The sequence below is a fragment of the Fusarium musae genome, chromosome 7 (genome assembly GCF_019915245.1).
Source record: "Fusarium musae strain F31 chromosome 7, whole genome shotgun sequence".
Classification (NCBI taxonomy): Eukaryota; Fungi; Ascomycota; class Sordariomycetes; order Hypocreales; family Nectriaceae; genus Fusarium; species Fusarium musae.
The window spans coordinates 1,460,702-1,486,379 of record NC_058393.1 but is presented as its reverse complement, the minus strand read 5'-3'; the positions used below and the strand labels follow the sequence as shown (position 1 = coordinate 1,486,379).

The window sequence follows — 25,678 nt, the reverse complement described above, 5'->3', positions numbered from 1 at the left end:
TCCTTTCCCCCCACGGTTAGATGACGCGTCCGACAATATTCGCCATACAAACTTCAATATGCCTCTTCGCCAATACCCAACCAAATCCAGCCTTATCTCTGGTACAGATTCCCATGTGTAAAGTTACAACGAACAAAACAAAAAAAAAAGGAGAAAAATATAAGACATCACCCAAGGCTCGTGGTATTCAGGTTCAAGTCCTGGCTGACAATGTCTTCTGGCCACACTGCCTAGGTCAATATCGTGGCCCAGTGAACTTGTGTGGCCGCGAAGACCTCCGGGAATATGGCGTTACCCAGGCTAACCACTCCGACAGTCCCTCCTAAGGACCCTGTTGCTGTAGCCCACCCAATGCATTCGGCGTTGCCAAACCACTACCCCCTCCCCCAAATACTCCCGTAAATGGGTCAATTCCACCCATGTTGAAGCCGGGATCTTGGCCCATCTCTGGAGGCTCCATGTTGAATGGCATGAACCATGCGGACGATGCTTCCGGTCCGCTAAGCCCTGCTCCATCAGCTATACCAGCTGCTTGCCCATTCATGCCCGCCTTAGCCGCAGATCGCCGACCTTGTAAGCCTCCATCGGAGTGGGTTCCCGAAGCAACAGCGTCCCAGTCAAGGCCGCTCATTATATCCTGACCACCACCCAACCCCGTGCTGGCGTCCAAGGAATATCCCCCGAAGACAAGCTGACGATCGAGGGGGTCAATATTTCCATTTGCGCCCTGTCCAAAGTTCATGGCTAGCAACTCAGGAGGGAAGAATGTGGGGGTGTGGGCATGATGGGAGAACGCCGTCATGTTGGCTGGACTCATAGGTGACATAGCTGTGCTAAAAGCTGGGTTTTGCGCGTTTGATACTGCGAGAGGATTGTAACTGTTAGAGGGCAGTCCCAATCCACCCGAGAACCTACGTTCCTGAGCCCCAGAGACCGAGTCTGCGTCTGTCCCTTGTATGGACTCGAGATGCTGACCTGACTGAGTCGGCAAACCAGCTTGTTTCTTGGCGCTCTGCTTCCTCTTAGGTCCCACAGCGCGAACGGTATCCTTAAGCTCAACACTCTGGGGTGTTGGAAGCGTGGAGAAGTATTCTTCCACCGATTGCAGCTCGGGCTTCGCTTCCAGAACGCCATCTGCTCCCGAATCCTTCCGTTTATGGGTGGCAGGGTCCATGAATTCGGCATCAGAGAGGCCATGCGGGTACCGGTTGAACCAGTCTCCGTATTGAAGGAAAGACGATTGCGCTGCACGGTCTTGCAGATTTGCACCAGCTCTCATAGCGTCTAGGGCATTTCGATACTGAGTGCGCACATTCTCCACCATCCAGTGAAACATGCCCCAATACTTCTTCATCTTGTGAAGATACTTGACATTGGTGGTCAGATTGGCTTCGGCTGTTGGCTTCATGTTGGGATTTCCAGATATGACACCCAGTATGTGGACTGTTGTGGAGGAAAAGGCGCAGTATCCAGCAAAGGGTGCCGAAACAAAGCATCGCGATTGTTCGGCTTCGCGAAGGAGCTCAGATATCTGATTCGCAGCACTGAAAGTCCTCTTACTCGCTCCAGAGAAAAAGTCATCATGAACACCTTGCTGCTTTCGCGCTGACATCGCTGCTCGACTCACAAAAAGGATGTTATGCTGCAGGCAGATATGCATGAAAAGAAATTGACTTGCCGTGTTCTCTGTCTTGTGGACGTCAAGGTTCTCAGCGGAGTACTTGAGTGACGAAGGTAAACTGGCTTCAAGATTCACAACATCGTTGAGATGCTTCACATATTGAGATTCGTCCTCCCACATGGGGTTTGGGTCCAGATCCTTTCCCCCTTGGCTAAGGTAGGTAATGATTCGTCCCCAGAGGGCGATGGCTCGGATCAGAAATGCTGCAACTCCCATGTTGTCTCGTGCATCAGCAAGTTGCCCATCATTGGGTGATGCTGGGTGAGGAACTTGACCATCGAGCATCTCGGTTGGAGCAGGCATATCGAATTGGAAGTACTTCTCCTTCACCGGCAGAGGAATCTGGATCGTATCCTCTCTGATGAACATGGGCCGATCTGTCCCCGAAGAGTTGAAACGGTCCATGAGAAAGCACGCCCACATTATACGTCGTCGAATTTCTCGGTCGATGAAGCTAAGCTGTTTTTTAGGACCAGTACGACCAGAGGGGTCATACTCGAGGTCTTTATGCAGCTGAAGGGCGAAGGCCATGCGAATTGCTTGACCGCCCAAAGCCCAGCTACGGCCACCCTGGCATGTTCCAAATTCGTGAAGGCCCAAAATGAGGAGACAGGTCAAAATTGTGAGATTTGGCCATTCGTATCGCCTGGTACAGATATCTCGAGCGTGTGACGCCCATTCTTCGCCGCGTAGGAACTCTGGTCCCGAAGAATTCACTAGTGGGCTCGAAGTGAAACGAGCAGCTACAGCGCACACTGTGAGGACAAGCACTGGGGGCAGCGTACCATTCCTGTGGACCATTAGCAAGACACACATGCTTTGATCTTGAAAGAACTCACTTCAGCTTTCGCATATAACTGGGTTTGTGGAGAAGATGATATGATTGACCGTAGATGTTGTCGAAAAACACCTCGGCCAGGTGCTCCTGGATTTCTTTGGAGGGTAGTGCCTCAGTGCCTTCATGCTGAAGCTTATTCTCTTCGGCTTCCTGTACTTGTAGGCTACTGGGCCTATCATCGCCATCGATCTTGGGCTTCGAGGGCGCCTTGGCCCACGCTTCTAGATCAGGTCCAAAGGCTTCCTCGGCGCCACGCTTTTTGGTTGCCTTATTTGAAGGTACGGTTCCTGGTATCGCTGGTTTAACAACGGCCCGAGTCACGGACGAAGCTACTTCCTGATCGGACTTGGGAATGACCTTGATAATGCGTTCTTCCATTCGCTTCAATCGCTTATCAAGCATGGCCATGTAGTCTGTTCGTGGCGCCGCCTTTCGAGTGGTGACCTTATATACACATGGTATACGAGAGCGTAAACAGTGCTTGCAGGCAGGCTTCTCGCCCGAGCAGCGGATCTTCTTTCGGCGGCATGCAATGCACGCGAGCGGTAGGCGTTTTCTTTCCTTGCCAGCTTTTGTCTTCAGCTCACTCCACGCCGGTGTGGCATCGGCTTTATCCTCCTTGGGTTTACCGCCCAAATCCGTGGCATCTGCACGACTACGGGAAGCCAATCCAAACTCATCTGTAGCCGAATCTTCGAGGACATTGGATGCGGGAGACGTCCTATCTGGAGGAGCATCGGAGCCATCCATGCTCTGGCTCCGGTTGCCTCCAGGGAGGGTGCCAAATGGCAAACCGTTATGTGCGAGTCCAGACATCGCCTGGTGCTGAGAAAATGCAGTGGGTGATTGCGAAGCGTGGGCGTGGGCGTGATCGGCCAGAGAAACGAGAGAAGGTTGGTCAGGAAGACCTTGGTAAGCAAACGCGAAATCGTCAAAATGTGAGTGATCCATCAATGCGCCGTGAGACGGAGATGGCACAGCGTGCAATTCAGCGACGTCACGATAGATTTGAGGACCGGAACCGAAGGACTGCTGGGCATGTTGAGAATTCGAAACGGCACGACCGGACATGGCTCTGCCAGGAACAGAGTTGCGACGCGGGCCTTCCGAGGCCGGGAATCCGGTATTGTAAAACAAAATCTACCGGACCGGTGTGGTTGCGGCGATGGAGCGAAACAACAGAATTGAGCAGGGGATTCACGCTTGCGAGTGCAGCCCGGCTGTGCGAAACGAAATCTTTATAACGGTTGGCGGCGGCAGCTGTTGTGCAGGTTAAAACGCTGCAGCGCAAGAGCGTTGAGATTTGAGGTAACCCGAAGTCGTCCGGGGAGTTTATGGAGAACCAACGGGTACGTATGTAGTCAGTGGCTCCCCGCACTGCAAGCTGGGGATTGGTCTGCGCCCCGGCTGGGGCGAAGGAACTGGCGGAAGTGAATTGAGAACCGTTAGGAAGGTCGATTCAACAGTGATGCAATGGGTATCGGATCAGGCCGCACAAGTCGACGTTCCGTGAGGAAAGAAATCCGTCTCTTCGGAAAGTTGCGAACTGAACTCTCGGTGGTGTTTGAAAGAGGTGCAAGAAGGGCCCTTGGTCTTTGGGTGGAAGAGATTGAGTCGTGGAAGCTGGGGGTTTAAGGCCCAGAATCACAGAAGGGTGGGGACCTTAAGTGGTAGAAAATCAAATAGCAGCGATCACGATAGGTTAGAGAGGTTGTCGTGCACGGTCCCGGTGTGCGACTGTGGGGTAGAGAAACAGCAGCGTCTGTCTGGCTCTTGGGACTTGATAGCTTTGGAGAATTTGGTTCAGGGTTGGGCCGCTTTTGGACTCATCTCTCCTCTTGTATCTCTTCCATGGCGATGCTAGCCATGTAATCCATGTTCACAACCATGCCCTGCCCTGCGAGAAAGACAAGGAATCGGTGGAGACGTCGGCCGTCGACAACGCGCGTGGTGGAGGCCGGTGGTGGGTGTGGAAGTCCCCTAAACGTTTAGTACAGTCGTAGCAGCTGTAGGGAGTAGGGGGTGACGTGATGTGATTGATTGATGGTCTGTGTAGTGTTGTTGTGTTTGAGTTCATGTCATGTGTAAACCGTTGGTGCATACAAACGGGACAGGAGATTGTGGTCGTCACTCATGTTGGACAGGCAGATTGACAGTGTCTATGACTTTGTGTTGATGGTGATGTTGTATAGAAACAAATTGGCTGGATCGGAGAAACGTGGATAAGGTAAGGTAGGTATAGATAAACGAATGCCCATCTCCTTCCTTCCTCGCTTCCATCACATCCAAACAACGAACTGACAACTATCACCAGGAAGGACCAACAGATATTGCCCAAGAAGGAATCTCCGCCCAGGGTCTTTTCTACTCTTGACATCGCATATCCCAAAACAGATCATACATGCTCGGCACTAAGACAATGGTTCCTGAATATGTATGGCCTTGAAAGCTGCCCTGAGTCGTTGACTGCAACTTAGGCATAAAGATCTACCTACAGAGTCTCTCTACCTCATTGTGATGTTCGTATGAAAACTCTTCGTCCTCGAATGTTACTGGGGGAAAAACTCAGCATCTCCTGGTCAGATCAAAGAGGCATTTCTCCTGCTATTAATTTTAGCTTGATACGAACACGTACGTAGGTAGTTATTGCGGCTCGTTCGTCTTAATGTGAGGCTTAGTCGCTTGTATTAACTCTACAAGGCATCGCGATCTTCCTCATGTTGTCGTCTTTGGTTTGGTTTGGTTTGGTTTGGCTGGCTTGGGTTGTCACTGTCAAGTCAAGGTTCACTGAGACAAGGCGCGGCAGGATATCAGAGGGCTAGCCAGGTGAACTAAGGCGGGTCAGGGGACCCTTGAACCTGTCCTGGCCTGGTTTGTCTGAGTCTGGTTGCCCAGGACCCCAGGCTATCAAGGCGATGCAAGCATAAAAGCGGCAAAAAGCAGGGCGTGAGTTCACCCAGCAAGAGACCGTCTCAGCTCGATCTTGGACTGCAGGTGCACTAAAACCCTCTGATGGCATGAACTAGTCGAGAAATGCCGGAGCTGGCCAGGGTCTAAACCGCTCGACTACCGACCCGTGTTGTGGGCATCACGTCTCGTATTGTAGCATTCTGTTCCCCTGCATTAAGACGCGGTGTTATTCCTCAACGGTTATTTCCCTCTGGATGGTTCTTCCCTGCAGAAGCGACGATACATGGTGCCAAGAAAGCGTCGACTATGGAGTCGGTATGTATGTATGGAACAGGCGGCTCAGATGATCTGCGGCTTAGATGCCTTTGGAATCACCAATTGAGCAGACCACGGGATATCTTGCATGCACTCCAGCCCCGGCCAGGGTCGACGTCCTTCGAAACCACTATCCCGGACCCTTGTTCGGCGTGGACGGCATCTTCCGAGAAGTTTGGTGCTAGTTAGGGGCAAGTTAGACTTCACGGTCAAATAACTAGGTGTCATAAATGCTACGTGGACCTCATGTACTCAATAGGAGAACAATTATTGTTCTGGCGATACGGTATGGTGATTTACAGCAAATTGAAACATGTAGACGTGTTCATCATATATGGCTCAACAACAAGCGAGGTGCCTGTCCCTCCCACAGGGAGTCAATCTACGGATACTGGGCCGGCATATTGGACCAGAATATCACATCTACGCGAGTCCTACCCATCACGCGTACTTGGTAAGGCTTAGACTTGGGGGCCAGGAGGGAAGAAAAGGTAAATTGGAGGAGGCATGAGACAGAAAACGGCTGTCCTGTCCTGCTGCACAGACATTTCAGTACATGGATCCCTTGCCTACCCAAAAGTTCCTCGTCTCCTCCAAGATCATCTCCCTAGGGCTGTAGGGAGTGTAGCAACTGACTCTCTCACTCAAACCGCTGGGTCGGTCATCACGATGTGGTTGAGAGGTATCCGTATGATCGCCATAGAATCAGTCGAGCATGGATATCGTGACAAGCGAAGGCAACTGATGATCCGGTCTAGAACCTCAACATGATGGCCTCTCATTTTACGGATACGTACGGGGGTACATACTTTTTGCCGTCTACATACGACCAGACCCCCTGGACGTCAATGACATATGCAGAGAGAGAGTTACATACCATGGGATCCTCACCATCTTTTCTGGTGCACGCACATTCATTCATTCATTCATTCATTCATTGCTCACTGGCTCTGACACACGCACGCAGCCAGCACTACATACACTACAACACAGCGAGCGAGCATCATCCTCGTCGGGCCGGTGCCTCTGCTGCCGGTTCCATAAATGATTCTCTCTTTCTACTCTGAACGGGCGTAATAGCAACGCGGTCCGCCCGTCGCAGACGCTACTGACCAAGGCAAGGTAACATAACCTGCATGTGCCATAGCATCTGTGTGTTTGCGCCGCACTGCATCATCCTGGTGATCAGCAGGAGATTCTCTTGTGTGTTTTGTGTGCCAGAGGAGGGACAGTGACATCTAGGCTATGCAATCTAGCTGTTGCTTTGTTTTGGTGGGGTTTTTTTTTTTTTTTGGCCTTTCTGCGATACGGGCTGTTGAGTTCCTAGTAGTATCGTGTATGTGGGATAAGTGGGATAATAAATACGCGTGGGGTTGGGCTTATAGACGCGACGAATAGATATCAAACCAACGAAATTAGGTCATTATCTCAAACACGCAGAGTCCTTGCGCACGAACTCGCCTAAGCCCTACAAGGAGTTGACTTAAATTAACACACTTTATGATGCCGAAAAAGGATCAAATAGCATATGCTTATGCCTATGCCTATGTGTGCCTAGTACATATCCGTAGGTAGGTAGGTAGGTTAAGGTACCTTAGTTATGGCTATGGGTGTTTATTAATACATACATGGAAGTCTGTCTGTTGGGCTGCGCGCTGAGCTTCATTGGCATAGATTAGTCTGTCTACCCTAGGCTGTCTAGGTTGTCGCGGCCTCAAAAAGATAACTTACTTATTAGCATTATTTCACCACCTAGGTACTCTCAGATTAGACATAAACACCTGCCAATTCCAGGATGATTCACAGGACTAACTCTCCTCTCCCTCTCTCGAGTCTCAGGTCAGTCTCCTCTGCATCTCCTTCTGGATGGTATCACAGCATAGTTTCTCAGCATATCTTGACTGGCACTTCAAGATCCAACCATCTTCCTCAGCCACTTACACCGTGCAACCTGCAACCTGCAACATGTCTGAGCCTCGGTCCGTTTCGGCCATGGCCCGATCTTGGTCGCAGAAGTGAAACTGCTGTTAATGTTGCACGGCATAAAACATAGATGATATCTCCCGGTTGTGGCCATGCTGTCACATCAACAACATGAATCTTCCACACAAACAGAAGGCCATGTGCACCTCGAACTATAAACAGTGGGATCGTGAGAGAATGAGAAAGTTGATAGTTATCTAACTTTCATTTCAATCTTGGGTGGTATCTAGAGATGTAGCTCATCTTCCCCTGGCCTTTCACTCAACATACCTCCGTACCTAGCCTTGGGGGATTGTTCCAACAGCCGGGCCAATTATGGATCATAAACTCAAATTTGTTCATCAAAAAGCACTATCCCTTCATTAATCTAAAAACCAAACCAGGATCCCACTTATCCAAACTCCCGGAAATGCTAGGCTAGGTATCCTGCTACGCCATGCTATGCTACGCCATCTAACCTCTATTCAGTATCAACAAGAGACGCGATGCTTCGTAACCCTGAAAAAGGAATAAACAACCAAAACACTTTGCCCCCCTATTCTATTCAATCAATCTTCCCCTCTGCTCAGTGCTTGATGTACACCGGGATGCCATACAATACCACCGCCGCAGCATTGAGGTACCGGAACTTGCAAGCCCCCCGGGACCGCCCAACCGCCTCGGCCAGTGACACGTTGTTCATTACTTGACCGTCTTCCTCCGACTCACTCTCGTCCTCGCTCGAGGCCCGACTCTTGCCCCTGACTCGCTTATTCTCCTTGAACGTGCCCTTGGGGAACAGTCCCCATTCCTCAAACGATCGGCCCGCGAACCGATCAATGTCCCTATCCGTCACGTCCCATAGCGTACCCACCACAGCTGGACATCCAGCCATCATGTAGTTCCACACTGGGCCGTAGCACTCAAACTCTCCGGCTTCTGTTAGCGACGCAGAGCTGCAGCCCATCAGGAAAGTGGCTGGCCTGCATTTTTCTAGACGCCGGATCGTGCGTGCTCGAATATACTGCGCGCCGCTTCCGTGTCCAAAGTAGAGGAGAATCTCAGAGCTTGACAAGGCTTCTTCAAACTCAGCTTCTTCAGGAGCACGATTAACAATGCCTGTCCAGCTGCCAAGGCCCTTCATAATCGGCTCAAAGGTAGACTGTGTGTTGACCAGGTCTTTCGAGGGGTTCAAGATGTAGGTACCTTGCTCGGCAGACACGTAGTGGCCCTCTGGTCTGTCTTCAGAATTATCATCGCTCGCCGATGGTTGTGATTCCGTAATAAGTTGCCTTAAGCAGGCCAATGAAGGTACACGCGAAATTGCAAGTCCTTCCATGCAGGGCATTGACTCCCAGGGGAAAGCATGGAGGGCCTTGTCAAGAACCAAAACAGTGTGAGCCCCTTCTGCTCGGTCAGATCCCGTCTTAGCCGCGTCGTAGTAGCCGCGCAGGGCGTCATAAGTCTCGACCACCATAGCGTCAAAGTCAATTTCGTCATAAGCGTTGCGTTCTCCGTGGAATTGGAGAATGTCAACAACAAAATAGAGCAGGTCATTAAGAGCCTCGTCATAATCACTGTCTGGATCACTGGGATCACCCAGACCGATGAAAAGGTCAAGGACTCGTGGGTCAAGGGTCACCCTGGGTATCTTAGCCGACTTTTTGCTTCGTCCTTGCTTTCGAGAAGGCAGATTACTGTCGAGTATCTGTTGGAAGCTCTTCTGAAAACGTGCAAGGAGGTCCGATCGGCGTTCGTGCTGAGAAAAGATACCCTTGAAGCCACCTAACCAAGTTGTCTCGATAGTGCTCAGAAGATCCTTAAGGCGATCATCCAATGCCTCTCGCTCAGCCCACCAAGCGGCTTTCGCACCCTTGACACTAAAGTCTCGACTGGCAGAGTGGCTCGTCTCGTTAGCGAGCCGAATAATCTCCATCATCTCGTCCTTTCCGTTCTCGAAGTTGAAGATATCCGAGTCAGCATCTCGAGAATTGGCGCGCTCAAGAGGCAGTCGGAGAATGAATGGACTGTGACTAGCCCGGAATTTAGTGATACACAAATCATGGTGGTTGTCGCTGAGGGAGACGGAAACCACACTCCAGTTGCGAGGTACCATGTCGATATAGTTATTTTGAAACTGGGCCATGTCTGCTGTGAGTCCAAGGCTGGACCGCCTTGAGTTATGGGCAGAGTCAATATCGGCTGGCTTAGCGGTCTCTTTGGTTTGGAGAGTGCTTTGCTCGCGCTTCCAAGTGACGTTACGAGCCAAGTCTACAGAGAAAGTTGCAAATCCAGAGCCAGCAAGGACCCTAGATTGTGTCGTAGACGTAGCCGACAGAAGAATGGCCGTGTTCTGTAGCAAAGCCGAAATGCGATGAACCATAGTGCTATTAGCGGTTGATAGGGTTGAAGCATGAGCTTCGAGAAGTAGTTCTTGTGCTTGTTTCAATGCTTCAGCGAATGCAGGAACACTGGTTTCCTTGGAATTCTTTCGCTCAGCGGCACCTGTGCGTCCTTTACGTGGAGGCGTCTGGCCCTGTGAAGCTTTCGTCTTGTCAGAAGCAGCAATGGCAGGGAACGAAATTGTCGAATCTTGGATGACGGAGAATACAGGGTCGTGAATCATCTGCTCTGTGCTATGACCGATAAGAGAGATTGCAGTCACGACTTGTTCCTGTGACAGAGTCCCGAAGAGCTTTGGCAGTTCTCTGGCATCCTCTAAAATTGATAAAGCAGAAGCCCAATCCTTCTGACTGATGAAACCTAAAGCCCGTGATAGGATGACCGATGCCATTAGAGAAGCCTGGTATGCGTCTTTTGGTAGCTGTAGCACCTCTGCAGCAGATGGCTGAACCTTGACAACGACCTCCCGCTTTCGGGTTCGTGGTGCAGGATTTGCAGTCTTAGCCCTTGTCGTCCTTGTGGCAGTTCGAGTGGCCCGTGTAGCAGCTGTTGCTCGTGCTTTGGCAGCAACCGGAGCCGTTTTCTTCACCTCATTCTGGATGCTTAGCACCTTTCCATGATCGCCAAGGCGTTGCGCAGTTTCCTCGGCAAGTTGAAGTAGTTCACGGGCTTTGTCTTCGTCGCCGCTATCGCGAAACAAGCCGCCAAGTTGACAAGCAATCTGTACCCGAGAAGCTGAGATGTCTTCCGGTAACTCGTTGAACGCCTCATTGCCGAAATCGAGTGCCTTGGTTAGCTTTCCAGCTCGGTGGTAGACGGAACCTGTCCAAGCGAGTACCTGTGCACGATAGAGTGATGAGCCTGTGCTTTCAGCAACCTTTTGGGCAGATTCTGCGTAGTAAATGGTCTCCTGGTACATGCCAAGGTGGGCATAGACAGAAGAAACATGCAGGAGACCTCGCAAAAGGGGGAAAGCAAGTGCCCAAAATCGAGGACCGATCATCTGGCCAGGCTTAGCATCAGCCTGGACACTGTCGAGACTAGCCGTTGAGACATTCATAACGCCAGGACTGGCTGCTCGGGATGCTGTCGCCTCGATCTTGGACCAATCGTGTGAAAGGATTCGAACGCTGGATTTAACGCAGGCGAGGGCGTCTTGTACCCGACCACGCTTTAAAGCCAGAACTGAGTCTAGGAACGAGCTGAGTGCCAAAGATATGTTGACTTGTGATTTTGACAATGCCCACGATGAAGCAGATCCATTGCAAATGGCTTTTGCTGCCGCCAATGAGGAATCGCTAAAAATGAGTTAGAATGGTTCCGCTTTCCGATTGTTATGTACTCACGCTTCATCGATGTTACCGATGCCAGAGTAATACTCGGCTTGTGTCAAATGAAATCCAGCAACCAGGCCACGAGAGGCACCGTCAGCTTGGCCCAGAAGCTTCTTTATTTCATCGAGTGTCTGTTTCGCCTCAGAGAAGTGACCGATATTGAGATGTTGTGATGCAAGAAGTGTAAGATTAAGAATGATGTTGTTATAGGTCGGTTCGGCCAGAATCTTGGACAGAGGTGTTGATAGCTCTAAGATCTCAATTTGCAGACGGTTCTCACCCCGAAGGTTGGCGAAGTGGCTGGCAGATTGGAGGTGTGTCAGAAGACCATCAGGATTGTCGATTCGCTCACAGACATCATTTCTGGATTTGCATGATTCAATCATCGATTTCCAAGAGACGATGGCTTCTCTCAGGGCAGACACTGGAAGAGGAGCGCTAGTGACAGCCAATGCAGACATTGACTTATGTAATGCCCTGAGATGCGGAAGATAGCGAAGCAGAGCACCGTCATCGCCATAGTCTTTGCTGTCCAGCTGTTCAATTGTTTCTCCGGCCAAGTTGGAAATTTGCTCCATTTCGTTCTCTTCACCAATGGACTGGAAGAGCAGCTGGAGTAGAACTCGAAGACGCCGGATTGGGAAACGGTCGGGTGTGTAGATTCGCAGAAGAGCCTGGACTGATGGATCGTGCAGTTTGAGTCGCTCTGTCCTGGCTGCCGTGTCTCCCACGATATGCATCAAGTGCTCGAGCACTGCAGCTCGCTCACCCTCGGGTAGAAAGAATGCCCAGTCGTTCCATGAGTGGTCAAGCTTAGCAATCGAACGTAGTGTTCGTGACAATATCTCTGCCTTATCATCAGCACTCCAAGCAATGCTCGGAGGTTGAGAATCTAGTGCTGTAGTGACCTTGACCAAGGCGCCCTCCTCGATCATGTTGGTACAGATTGATCGGAGAGTTCTGACTGCGTCCTCACGTCGGTTTGCAGCCTTGCAGAGATCGGCAAACAACTCCAGCTTGGTTGACATATGAGCCTTCTCCTGTTGGGCCATAGGCCGATCCTGAATAATCTCAATGGATCGACTCAAACACTGAAGAATCTCCTTATTGATTTGTTTGGACTTGCCGAGGTCCTTCCGCATTTGATTATACCTGGCAAAATACAGACTGGATATTTTCGCAAAATAGCCACTGAGCTGCTCTGTTCGAGCCCTTGAAATCGTGGGATCGAGAACAGCATCAATCAATTTGTTGCAGTCGCAGAGAACCTCATCCATATGCTTCCAAGTAGTAGAGCCAGCCTGGATATCGCCGTTGATGACCACTAACGCGCCATCGATAATCTGATTGATCGACTGCATCAAAATCTCTCGTCGTTGGTCGAACTGGAGGATAGATTTGGCCGAAGCGTCTCTGCCGGGGGAGGCGCCTAGCCAACGGCGACCGAACCGTGGAAACTTGGTAATGAATGTTTTCAAATGCTCCCGGATTAACTTCAATGTGCCACCTTTCGCTTCCGGACCATTCGAGTTGCTGACAAGGTACCCAACGGCTGACCGTCGAGCGAGTGAAAGACTCTCTAGCAGCTCATTAAGGTCGGTGATGTTTCCACTCAAACTCCCTTCGAGGCTCTCTGTAACCTCTTGAACCAGCTGTTGGGTCTCGGTATCATGCTTGGACTGCTTCAAGAGTGCAGCAAGAAGGCGGGCCGAAATAGAAAACATGCGAATAACTGATTCCTCTTCAGGTTCTAGCATATCCTTCAGTTTCTGGAACCAGTGGCATGCTGCATCGTTTTGCCGGTCCGTTTGAGCTGCGACACCAAGCAGTTGGTAAATGGAAGTTAGGGGAGAGTCGAATGAAGCCTTGGCTTGACACTTTTGTGGCCCAACTAGATCCATGAGCGCGTGGAAGGATGCAGCAATCAAATCGTACGTTGATCCCTTCGTGGGTGGTTGTCGTCGAGTATATGCGCGAACGCATCGAGAAAAAGGCGAGAGAATATCGTCCTCAAGGTTTCCACGGTGACCAGCCATCTTCCACCATCTAAGCTGAATCTTGAAACAGAGCACTTGCAGCCTGAAAGCTGAAGTTGGAGACGGATTTAGTCTCAACTCTGTCGCAACTGAATCTTCCTTGCCAGAGACACTGGGTGCTAGTGAAAGAAGAATCTGAGATAGTGAAGCTAGTTGTCGGGCTGCCTTTTCGGCTTCCTTCGAGTTTCTGGCCCCCAACCTCACTAAGAGGTTGATGGGGGAAGATACATGAGATTCCTCGAGAAGTGGTAGCACGGCCTCGATATGAGCTGGTTTCTTGGAATGCGCAATCCATCGCAGCACTTGGATTTGACAACCTGTAACAATTGGTAGCAAGCTATCGGGAATCTTATCACCATAGTCGAGCAACTCCAAAATGACTTGAGCAGCTGTTTGTCCTTCGGTAGAGTTTGGCTTCGTTGACTTGTTAACACCAGCATCGAGCCGTCGCTTCAGTACCCTCAGCTCCTTTAAGGCTTGATCTTGAAACCCAAGCGCCAGAAGTTTGCTGATGAATGCTGACATTCCATTCTCGAGTTGGAAATCTATTTGTGCTGTTTGCATTGGGCCCATAATAGATCGTAGACAGGTGAAAGCCACGCGGGCGCACTCGACAGCGGCGAGACATCCTGTAGACTGCGTTGCGGCTTGTGTTGCTGCTTTGGCGGCGATGTTTGGCGAGGTAGCTACGCGATTCAAAGTTCGTGGCTGTAGCGGTGATAACGGTGCGGATAGGGATCTTCGTAACGTTCGAGGGCCAGAGGTTTTCTTGGAGTCTCCCTGAGAGGCTTGTTGCTTACTCGGAGTCGCAGGAGTGGCGGGCTTCGCAGCTTCACTTAGAGACTTGATGCAAATGTTGATTACATGTGTTGCCAGAGCTGCACGGTCTTTCGATGAAAGCTGCTCGCTGGTAGACTTTGCTGTCTGAGTTTTGCCGCTCGCGGTTCGTTTTGCCTTAGAATTTGTCGTCGTCTTGGAGGCAGTTCGTGAACTGGTTTGTGATGCTGTGTACGAAGTCTCGATGTCGGGTAGCAGTAGCTCCTTAAGAGTCACGACGGTGGCAGTCGTGCATGTTGATGTTGAGGCTAGAGCTGTCTTGGCCGCGTCGGCCTTTGCCTGCAGTGAACCCATTTAGATTACGAGTGTAATTGCGTTACCATGCCGTCGTCAAAAACCAAGAGCTCCTAATATGGAGGCAGGTACAGTACAGGTACAATATGCAAGTTGAAAACGAAAAGCTGCAGGTCTCTGTGTCGCAATTGATAATTACTTACCTAGTTGACTTTTGTTAATCCTGGCGGCCTAGCCCCGGAATTGGGCAAACACAGGTGGTTGCCCGGGGCAACTGTCGGTCCCCGGATCGGATGGTCCGTGCTTTCATGTTCTTGAGGGAAGATCTTTGAAGTTTCGTGTCTCAACCAATAAGCTAAATAGGTAACTTGCAGCTAACGACATCAATCATCGAGGTTCAAAGATCGCAAAATGTCGCTTCGACAACTTTCTCTTCGCCCTGGTTATATCCGATTGGCCTTCTTTGTGTTCAGGACGTCATATACCTCAATATGCGGCATTCGATACTCGAGCACGGCCCCGGCTACAGTTGTCGATAGGTCATTCTGGCGAAACTTGGTACCGAAGCCACTGAGAAAGGAAAATCGCCAATTAAGGAAGAAGTCCAAGGAATGGAATCCCGCGACATTCTTTATTGCCATATTTCTTCTTATCGGGTCCATGTCGATTCAAATGATTACTTTACGGAATTCCTTTGATCGATATATGCGGCAGTCAGAGGCTCGAATTGCATCCTTACGGGAAGTTGTCGAGAAAATCCAACGAGGCGAGCCGGTTGATGTGGAGGCGGCACTTGGAACTGGCGATCCTGCAAAGGAAGCCGATTGGGAAGAGAGTATGAGCTGGTTTCAGCTATCACATTTGCTAGTTGCTAATGAATCTTTGCAGTGTTGAAGGCAATCGAACGTGACGAAGCAATTCGCAAGTCAAAACGAGAGAAGCCAGAGCGAAGTGAGCCTGCAAGCATAACCTCGTCAACCTCAACCCAGAATGCAGAGACAGTCAAGTCTGCACCGACAAACGCAAAACCCGGAGGTCTCGGCAATTTCATTTAGACGTGTGAATCTATACACTGATAGTCTCCTTTCATGATAGCATATCCTTGAAAACACCACGATTTCCGAAGGAAGCTTGTAGTGGCGCCCGTTTTGGTACCTCTGATGGCGCAACATCGTTGCGCAGTGCAGAAAGAAGAGCTGGAAGGAGATCGTCCGTCGATAGTGCAACTCTCACGCCCTGCTCACCCTCTTGGTTGGGATCCATACCCGCGAAGAACTTATCCTCGCCTCTGATTCCGCCCATGCTGATAATGGCGATGGGCATACCCCGGTCCTGAGCTCGTTTGGCAAGCCTCCAAGCTGAATAAGTGGCAAGAGAGGTTCCAACAACGAGAAGCTTTCCCGCATTGTCAATGGCTTCCTCGGCAGCGTGTTTGACATGATTGTCAATGCTTTCTCCGAACATGACCACCGCGGGCTTCAGAATTCCGGCAGTGCTGGGAAGCTTCCATGCACCATCTGTGTCAACCTGGACGACATGTTGATGTCCGTCAGCATTCCTTGGGGGACTGGATAAGCATTTGGGACAAGAGGGGTATCTAAAGGTTGTATAGGGAGCATCTGGCAGATCCACATCGCCGTCGGGGTTCACCTTTAGGCCTTTGAACCTGCGCTCGACTGGGTCTTCAGTATCTAATGCCCCTGACTTGAGGGCCCTCTCGAGCAACTCGGCCCATTTAGGGTTGAGGGTGGACAATTTCTCCTGGAATTCATCTCTGGAGAATTCGTTTTTACAAGTCGTGCAGACAACGGCTCTTAGGTACCCATGTAATTCTAAAGTTGGTAGATCAGGATGAGCTCTTGGATGGAACGAGTCAACATTTTGAGTAATGACACTGCGTATCAGACCAAGATTCGCGAGATCTCTTATAGCATAGTGACCGCTGTTTGGGGATGCCTTTTGGAGATTAGACCAGCCTAGAAAGCTCCGAGCCCAGTATCGTTTGCGAGATTCGTGACTCTTGAGAAATTCTGGGTAGTAAATGGGTCGATATGTCTTGTTGACCTTGTAAGTGCCCTTGACACCCCGGTAATCTGCCAAACCCGACGCCACTGAAAGGCCTGCACCGGTGAGAACAACAGCGGATGAAGGTAAGTGGCTTGGAGAGGGCGCGACAAAGAAGCGATGGAGGGCGGCGATAGCTCCAGGAAGTGTTGAGGCCGAAGCTGGTGCAATTACTGAGGGCAGGGGGAGGTCCGTGTAAGGGATCCTGAGCAGAGGCTTGCTCATTGGAGCCGCTTTTAGAGTCGTAACGCGCAAGAATTACGAATACTCGAAGCGATAATTCTTAAAGTGAAACTCAAGCCCAATCTCCAGTGCCTGACGAGGCTGTTTCCAATTGCTTGTGGAGGATTGGTTGAAGAGGACCAAGTCGTCAGCCCTACTGAGGCCCTGCCTGACCTGACTCGAGCTGACCAGTGATGACGAACTGAATACGAAAATTGAAATACAGGGAGGGACTGATATGAGACAAGAGGATGGCGCGGCATACAGTCATGAAGATGGTTGTAAATTTGGCTACAGGGATTAATTATTCTTGGAGCCAGTGAGTGATTGTATGGAGAAGAGCGCGTCATTGGCTTGAGGGACAATTCTCACTCAGCCTTGCAACTAAGGTAATTGTGGCTCAACAGGTAATGACCGGCGGTTGAGGTGGGCATTTATCACTTGGTTCCCCCCACAACCCGAATCTGATAATGACAAAGAAGATGGTAAACTCGAGTCAGCTGTCAAAGTAGAATTGGTAAAGACAGGCCTCTGAACCATGATCGTACTGTACTGAATGGACGCAAGACAGATATTGCTTCCACGTACCTGGGCTACTGGGTTGTTACTCAATTGCCATACTCCATACCTTACTGTATACACAACAAATGCCCTGACGCAAACTTGACCATCCCTGGAAACATATCGCTCAGCGGTCAAGCCTAGGCCCTCCCAGGCTACCAGGCCATGCCATGCCAGTTGCTAGCAGGCTGCCCGTGCTGTCCGGAGACCGGAACCTCGTGATCACTCATCAGGCGAGAGAGTCGAAGATAGTGAGTGGGTTCACCTCGCATCGACGCATCCTATCCTCAAATGGCGTCGTAGGTCGGTGTCTTTTCCTACCAATTGCCGCACCAAGTTTGGATTTTGGTGGAGCTAAACTACCTACCTAAAAGTTACGGATACTCTGTTTGTTTTATGTCTGATAATCTTGATAATCTTTTTTTCTTCTCCCTGTCGGGGAACTCTGTCTCTTCTTCGCACAATTAATTATTGACTCTTTAAACTCGCTCATGTGGCCGTGGTCCGCTTCCGACCGAGCCAAATCCGCTCGCTCTATTGAACCCAACTCGAAACTTGAAGAGCTCCGTTAACGGGCATATGGCATTGGATAACCCGACGTTAACAAAACACACCATCTTTCCTCTCCCCAACATTCGTCTATAGCCTAACTAGGTATTTGTGTATATCTGAACCGTGCTTTAGACCCTACCTACATACGCAACTTCAAGGGAAAACACGCAACAAGATACCCGGCCCCTTCTCCCACTTTCCCGTGTTATCCGTATTTCCCCTGCAAGACAACATCTCGGATATACTGTATGAGTCTACCGCAGGCCGGCCGTCCCACGGGCACAGGCGCAGGTGCAGGCGTAGGCGCTGGAGTGACGTCGCCAATAGCTGGATTCGGACCCGGAGCTGGAGCTGGAGCCAGAGCCACGCACAGTCACAACCAGACGAGTCGTGGCTTTGCCTCATGGGGACATGGACATGGACATATCAATGGGCACCCTAATGTCCATATTTCACAACAGCCCAAATACCGAGGCCAGATGTCCTTTTTGAGATCAAATATAGCAACTCCCCACGTCGCTTGTCTACGTCTTCGCCTACGCGCCCTACAAAAGGCTTCCATCGTCGCCGCCCTATCGACGTGCGCCTACCTCTCAGCCTCGTCTAAACTCTCATCCTACCACGTATCAAATATTGCCTCCGTCGCTCGCCCTTCGACTAATTCGCTACCACATCTCGTTCCCTTTCGCAACAAACTTGGATCTCCACCCCCACTCGTCAAAACTTCAATGTCGCAGATACGACCGCATACGGGCCAAGGCCAAGGACACGACCACAAAGATGGTCATAATCACAGCCACGGCGGTCATGACCACAGTCATAGCCATGGCATATTGGGCCACCACCACCATCACGACAACGCGTACCTAACTTCAGGCAACAAAGACGACCCCGGCGTCCGAATCACCCGGATTGGCTTGGTCTCTAACCTGGGCATGGCAATTGCCAAATTCGCTGGTGGATGGGCTTTCAACTCCAAAGCAATGACCGCCGATGCATGGCATAGCATCACAGATCTCGCATCCGATATCTTGACACTCGCGACAGTTACATGGAGTCTCAAACCACCAACAGACAAGTTCCCCATGGGCTTTGGCAAGGTAGAGAGTCTGGGATCACTCGGTGTCTCGAGCATGCTCTTGGCCGGAGGTCTTTACATGGGCTGGGACAGCGGTATCAGTCTTTATGGACACTTTTACCCTGAAGCCGCACATGGTATCCTGGAACACGTCGGACACGGCCATAGCCATTCTCATGGAGCTGCAGCACTCGGGATCCCGAGTATGCATGCCGCTTGGCTTGCAGCAGGGACCATTCTGATTAAGGAATGGCTTTACCATGCGAGTAAGTATTCTCCCAGCTCTGAGGGTCGCGGTGCTAGACAGCGCGTGTGAAGCGTCACCCTTGGGATTGAAAGTATAAGAGCTGACCAATTGCAGCAATGAAGGTTGCTCGAGAACGTAAATCGTCGGTTCTTGCATCGAACGCCATTCATCACCGAGTCGACAGTTTAACAGGGTTCGTCACTTTGGCAGCCATCATGGGAGCTAATGCAATGGAGAACGCGGCGTGGCTGGATCCCGTCGGCGGTCTTCTCATTTCCATCATGGTTATCCAGGCTGGTGCCGGAAACACAGTTGCTGCTTTTCGCGAACTGGCAGACCAGGGCATTGATGATGAGATCAAGTCTTCAGTAACAAAACAGGCCAACAAAGCACTGAAGAACGTGGTTGAAGGACACCAAGTTGCTCTACGCGAAGTGAGCGGTATCAAATCAGGCCAGAATTATCTTGTGGACCTCGAGATGACCGTACCTGGTGCGTGGTCTGTTGACACAACACAGCAAGTCGAAGACGCGGTGCGGACTCAAGTCGGAGGGAAAGTTCGCGGTGTCAGAAGAGTTCGCATCCGATTCTCGCCCAAGGAGGCTACCGCCAAGGCAAGGTTCGACGACTTTATCCCTGGAACTGTGGTTCTGCCACCAGAGACCGAAGAGGATGCGTCTGAGGCAGAGGGCGAGTCGAACCACAATCATGAGCATCACGAGCACCACGATCACAAGAGTAGTGGTCATGCTCATGAACCCAATGGCTCCCATGAACAAGGCGACGGTCTCAGGAACAGAAACAAGCAATAGAGTGGAGGATGCCCTGTCAGAAGCGAGACTTTAGCCTGGGATCCTGGGGATCGATCACGGCCATGCTGTATCTTATTCTCTTCAAAGCTGCCCTATGAATTGGGTACAACACGTCCAAGCCAACCTTGCCCCTTGTTGGCTAGGGTCTAGCTCGGCTTCTTGGGGCCTGAGCTGCGGGCCAGCGGAGCCCAGCCGGATGGGAGGCCGTAAGAGGTTCAGACTAGGATCTCTCAATAACCGGCAGCTGTCGACCTGACCGTCGGTGAAGGAAGGTCGATGGCATCTGCATCTGCATGTGCATATGCAGTGAAAAGTGCACACCCTTTTCTTTCTCATGATTTTACCATCTTGTTCCGGGCCAGTGCCGGCATTGATATGAAGCAATTGGTGCAATAGAGCAGACCATAGACATGTGTAATCTAAAAGCGGAAGAGAAGGGATAAGGAAGTGTGCTTCGCGGGGCGCATAGCTTAAAAGGTTAGGAGGAAAGGTCTACACTCATAAAGACAACAGCAACTCATGAGATTTGGATTAGGTATGCTACACAGACTGTAATGTGTGTACACTAGATATGTACGGATAGAAAATGCAGATAAGATAGGTGCATGCAGGTCATCCTTGTGGCGTTTTCCGTTTTCCGTTTTCCAGCCAAGACGCGCCCCAACAGGAGGAGAACAAGAGAAGTGGAATCGAACTGTCCGTGATGCCGAAGAAAGATGATGAGATTCCAGGCGGCAAGGATGTCACCAAACCTGAATGACTGACCCCCACGTTTGAGGCTCATGGCTATGATATAGGTATACCACCTTGAGCACATCAAACAAAATACATACTCTCGAAGACGGAGTCATTAGAGAAATATTCCAATGACTTTCTGTGTTTAAAGTCAAGAATTTTGGTAGAAACTGGAATCAATTTCCTCACGCCCCCTTCTCACTGTCAGTTAGAAGCGCTGGTTACTCATTGGCTTGACTTTGTTCATGAGGAGCAGCCAGACTTTGAGAGGTCACGGGTTCTATTGGCCGGGATATAAACTGAAGATGGGACTGGCTGGGGTGGGAGCTGTTGATGGATTTAGGCTAATTGCAAATAGAGCTCTGGAATTGAAGGAAGAAGAAAGTGAAGATTTGATTGTTGAGAACATGCCATGGTATGACCGTGAGCTTCTGATGTTAATATATTATCGTATTTTGCTCAGGGATTGGAACTGAAGATATTCTAATGCATAGACTCAAGAAGAGAGTCACATAGTAACAAAGACTCTTGGCCATACTACATAATCCTCCCGATAGTTAGTCTTGTTCTATCATGCCTCTTTTTCATGACTTTTGTAGCGTCTGTCCCTGGTGATCAATTCCTATTCTTCCGTTTCCACACCTCCTTCGGCTTGGGCCGTATCGTGCACGACTTGCCCGAATGTGAATGCTTAAAAAAGTTTCTCAGGTGTTGAAGTGTCGTGTTTGCAACAGCATACCTAGGCAGGCATTTTGTTGTAACTACACGCCCCTCCCAACTCTAGCCCAGGCTTCCTTTTATCGATCATCAAGGGTCTTGATGAAAAACTGGGGTTGGCTTCGTTGGGTTGAGCGACTCATTCAGCGGAGAAGACAACCCCACGTTGATACGGAGGATGGAAAGTGAGAGAAAAAATACCCATATTTTCTTGAGAGTTACGTACATAGTTTATTCTTTTGATGGCATCTTCAAGTACTACTACAGAGTAGGAATTGGATAATCTTGACGAGAGAGAGAGAGAGAGAGAGAACATGTCAAATAGAAAAACTGCGTATTGCTCATTTTTAGGCAAAGATGACCAAGCTACCAGGTAATCTATACCCTATGCACTACTTAACTTAGCAGCAGCAAATAGGTAGACAGGCGGATATATTCCCTGGGCATGAAATTGTGTTCATATGACCTCTCAACCCAATTTTTAGAGCATGATGTTGGTGACTATTGCCTTTATGTAGGTAGGTAAATACATACTTGTAGATAAAGTTACAGCACAGAATTATTATTAGCTCTGTATGGGTGTACCATATTGGTATGATATTGGTATTGGCATTGCCATTACTGCATCCACGCCTTTACAGTTAACAATGCCAACCTTGGAGTTGATTCTGATGCATGTTACCCACTCAAGACAACCTTAGTGTGTGTCTACCTCATTCTTCCCTGTTGGAGGGTGGCGGTCTAACATGATGCAGTTGCTCTACTGACTGCTCAGCTAAGGCAATGTACACGCGTTGTAAGCTATAAAGCCCAGCTCGTGGCTTTTTCTGGTGTTTTCCCTGCCTCACACAACTTGACCCGTATTCTTTCCATTCTACTGAGGCTTTTCACCCATTGCTCGCTGTAAAAGACCCTCTTCACCACACGCACGCACGCACGCACTTACAAGACTGCCAATTCTTACGTCACCCACTGAATTGGCTCTTGTTTCGTCATCTCGCTACCATTGACGCCGGCCGTGGTTGGCGCCCTTGGATATAGCATCCTTCTTTACCTTAGTACCTAGATTCAACAGCTTGACATTTACCCGAAGCTATTCACAATGCCGTTCCTTGCTCGATCCAACTCCCCGGATCAGTCCTCGGACTTTCAGCCATTATACCTAGGCTTCGATCTCTCGACTCAGCAGCTCAAAGGCACGTCAACCAAATTCTCAGCTGCCGCCACAATTTGCTAACCCATGTCTAGCTCTGGTTGTCGATTCAGACCTCAAGGTCAAAGGTGAAGCCAAGGTTGACTTCGACAAGGACTTTGGCCACAAATATGGCTTCAAGAAAGGTGTCCACGTCTACGAGGAGACAGGCGAGGTCTATGCCCCCGTTGCCATGTGGCTAGAGTCTGTAGATCTCGTCCTCGACCGTTTGGCCGAGTCTATGCCTGTTCCTCTATCTCATATTCGCGGTATCAGCGGCTCTTGCCAGCAGCATGGCAGTGTCTACTGGAATGGCAATGCCTACGAGATTCTTCACCATCTGGATCCTCGTCTCCCCCTGGTTGTTCAGCTACCACAGGCCCTTTCCCACCAGTGGTCGCCCAATTGGCAGGATCAGAGCACCCAGGCTCAATGTGACGCTTTTGATGCTGCTCTTGGCGGTCGCCAGAAGCTTGCTGAGGTGACAGGCAGCGGTGCTCACCATGTAAGCTGAGATTCCCGAATATCCCGAGAAAACCAGACACTAACAAATCTACCAGCGATTTACTGGAACCCAGATTATGCGCCTCAAAAAGGACCTCCCAGACATGTACGCCAAGACGGCTCACATTTCCCTCGTCTCCTCATGGCTGGCATCCGTCTTTCTCGGCGCCATCGCCCCCATGGATGTCAGCGATGTCTGTGGTATGAACCTCTGGGACATGTCCCGCCAAACTTACAGCGAACCTCTTCTCGAGCTTGCTGCTGGAAGCAAGCGTGATGCCCTCAACCTACGAAAGAAACTGGGTGAGCCTTGCCTCGATGGTGCTGCTGTTTTGGGCTCCATCTCTCCCTATTTCGTGGACCGTCACGGTTTCCACCCTGACTGCCAGATCACACCATTCACAGGTGATAACCCCGGAACTATTCTCGCCCTTCCCCTTCGACCTCTCGACGCCATCGTCTCTCTCGGTACTTCGACGACATTCCTCATGAACACACCAAAGTACAAGCCTGATGGTGCTTACCACTTCTTCAATCATCCCACAACCGACGGCCACTACATGTTTATGCTGTGCTACAAGAACGGAGGCCTAGCACGCGAGCGAGTGCGAGACCAACTTCCCAAGCCTGATAACGGCCCTACCGGCTGGGAGAACTTCAATAAGGCTATTGAGAACACTCCTGCTCTGGGTGCTGCCAAGGAGGGCGAGAGGCGCAAGCTTGGTCTGTACTTCTACCTTACCGAAGTGGTGCCCAACATCCGTGCAGGCACTTGGCGATACTCATGCGAGCCAGATGGCTCTGACCTTCAGGAAGTTAAGGGAGGATGGGACAAGGAGACTGACGCTCGAGTGATTGTTGAGTCTCAGGCCCTGTCTATGCGCCTGCGCTCTCAGAACCTGGTTGAGAGCACTCAATCCGGCCTACCAGCTCAGCCCCGCCGCATCTACCTCGTTGGAGGTGGCTCTCTTAACCCAGCCATCGCCCGCGTCATTGGCGAGGTCCTCGGCGGCAGCGACGGTGTTTACAAGCTCGACGTTGGCGGCAACGCCTGCGCCCTTGGCGGAGCCTACAAGGCTCTCTGGGCTCTCGAGCGCCAGCCAAACGAGACATTCGACGAGCTCATTGGTAAGCGATGGACTGAGGAGGGTAACATCCAGCGCATTGACGATGGTTACCGCGAGGGAACCTATCAAAAGTACGGCAACGTTCTCGGAGCCTTCGAAGGCCTGGAGAACAAGATCCTCACCGAGCAGGCCTCGGAGTCAAAGGACGGACGAAGACGGCCGCAGGAGAGTGCTTGATTTAAAATTCAGGGTATCTAATGTCTAAAATGGAGGAGTTTGTCTATCACATTATCTAACGTACTTGCTCATGAAGCGCCTATGAAAGTCGGAACGGAGGAGATCCTAAAGGTACGGGTTAGCGAATAATGTCTCTTCGTCTTTGAAGGAAAAATAAACAGAAAAAGAAATACATATAGAACTGAGTCGCTGGCAGAGAATGCTTTGCGAAAAAGAATTACCAAACTTACGTTTACAAACTCCTTTTTCTTGCCCCTGTCCTCTGTGCCACGCGCCTGATTCTTGAAAACCACGTCATCGTCCCAGCGGCGCTTCATAGTGAAATCTTGTTTGTTGAGGAGAGGATTGCCCAGGGCAATATCTCGTTCTCGGGCCTCTTCCTCTTCTTTGAGTCGCTCGGCCTCCTGTGAAGTGTATCAGCAAACCATTATCTGCGTCAGACAATCGATCAACCTTACCTCTTTCTTCTTTCTCTCCTCTCGCTCTCTTCGTACACGGTCCAACTCTCTCTGTAGCTCTGCATCGGAGTCATCATCGCTATCGTCATCGTCTTCACTGTCATCGTCGTCCTCTTCGCTATCGTCGGCATCGATATCTCTTGTTTCTACCAAGATCCGCCGCCTCATCGCCTCTAAGTCTTCTCCCTCGCCATCTGCACTTGGAAGCGCTCGCTTCGCGCCATTGGACACGCTGGTCTCGTCGTCCTCGTCGGCATCGTCAATGAGGGCAGGGGCGCCGTTCTTCTTGGTGAAATGGGTGGCTTCAGCAGCGAGAAGCTCAGCAGCGAGATCGCGCGTGGGTTCGTCAGCATCGCCGCCTTGACCGGCTTGACGATACTTGAGTTGTGTGTGGGCTGGGAGGAGGCGTTGATGGTAGGCTGGACCTCGGAGGGCTTCTTTGCCACGGGCCTGGAAAAGTCAGTATGCGCTGAAGAGATAGAAGGAAAAATACGGACCGGATCGAACGTAGGTCTATGTGCGGTAGTCATGGCGATAGTTCCTCAATAAATTCTTGAAGAAATGATGTTTCAATGTCAATAAGGAAGTCTTGAATGTTGCCGACGCGAGGCGTGCATGAGAAGCTCACCGCCCGGCAGAATTTCTTCAATGTTTCTCTCAGTCTATTACGCTTTAACAGTTT

At 50.5% G+C, this 25,678-nt stretch overlaps 7 protein-coding genes across 7 annotated transcripts; 3 read left to right on the top strand and 4 right to left on the bottom strand.

The window, feature by feature from the left end:
- Positions 1-322: 322 nt before the first annotated feature.
- Positions 323-3,590, bottom strand: J7337_009643 (uncharacterized protein; the record flags this gene model as incomplete). Its single annotated transcript, XM_044827238.1, has 2 exons — positions 323-2,471; positions 2,521-3,590. 2 exons carry the CDS (start codon positions 3,588-3,590, stop codon positions 323-325), a joined length of 3,219 nt encoding a protein of 1,072 aa, XP_044677832.1.
- A 4,702-nt stretch (positions 3,591-8,292) lies between these two features.
- J7337_009642 (uncharacterized protein) lies at positions 8,293-14,610 on the bottom strand (the record flags this gene model as incomplete). Its single annotated transcript, XM_044827237.1, has 2 exons — positions 8,293-11,407; positions 11,456-14,610. 2 exons carry the CDS (start codon positions 14,608-14,610, stop codon positions 8,293-8,295), a joined length of 6,270 nt encoding a protein of 2,089 aa, XP_044677831.1.
- Positions 14,611-14,961: 351 nt separating this feature from the next.
- On the top strand, positions 14,962-15,605 carry J7337_009641 (uncharacterized protein; the record flags this gene model as incomplete). The annotated part of the gene is made up of 2 exons (XM_044827236.1): positions 14,962-15,385; positions 15,439-15,605. 2 exons carry the CDS (start codon positions 14,962-14,964, stop codon positions 15,603-15,605), a joined length of 591 nt encoding a protein of 196 aa, XP_044677830.1.
- Positions 15,606-15,636: 31 nt separating this feature from the next.
- J7337_009640 (uncharacterized protein) lies at positions 15,637-16,839 on the bottom strand (the record flags this gene model as incomplete). Its single annotated transcript, XM_044827235.1, has 1 exon — positions 15,637-16,839. The coding sequence occupies one exon, from the start codon at positions 16,837-16,839 to the stop codon at positions 15,637-15,639; it is 1,203 nt and encodes a 400-aa protein (XP_044677829.1).
- Positions 16,840-18,884: 2,045 nt separating this feature from the next.
- On the top strand, positions 18,885-20,086 carry J7337_009639 (uncharacterized protein; the record flags this gene model as incomplete). The annotated part of the gene is made up of 2 exons (XM_044827234.1): positions 18,885-19,293; positions 19,389-20,086. 2 exons carry the CDS (start codon positions 18,885-18,887, stop codon positions 20,084-20,086), a joined length of 1,107 nt encoding a protein of 368 aa, XP_044677828.1.
- A 1,809-nt stretch (positions 20,087-21,895) lies between these two features.
- Positions 21,896-24,538, top strand: J7337_009638 (uncharacterized protein; the record flags this gene model as incomplete). The annotated part of the gene is made up of 3 exons (XM_044827233.1): positions 21,896-21,911; positions 22,787-23,235; positions 23,291-24,538. 3 exons carry the CDS (start codon positions 21,896-21,898, stop codon positions 24,536-24,538), a joined length of 1,713 nt encoding a protein of 570 aa, XP_044677827.1.
- A 51-nt stretch (positions 24,539-24,589) lies between these two features.
- CWC15 (complexed with cef1p) lies at positions 24,590-25,526 on the bottom strand (the record flags this gene model as incomplete). The annotated part of the gene is made up of 4 exons (XM_044827232.1): positions 24,590-24,643; positions 24,769-24,942; positions 25,033-25,446; positions 25,494-25,526. 4 exons carry the CDS (start codon positions 25,524-25,526, stop codon positions 24,590-24,592), a joined length of 675 nt encoding a protein of 224 aa, XP_044677826.1.
- Between the last annotated feature and the right edge of the window lie 152 nt (positions 25,527-25,678).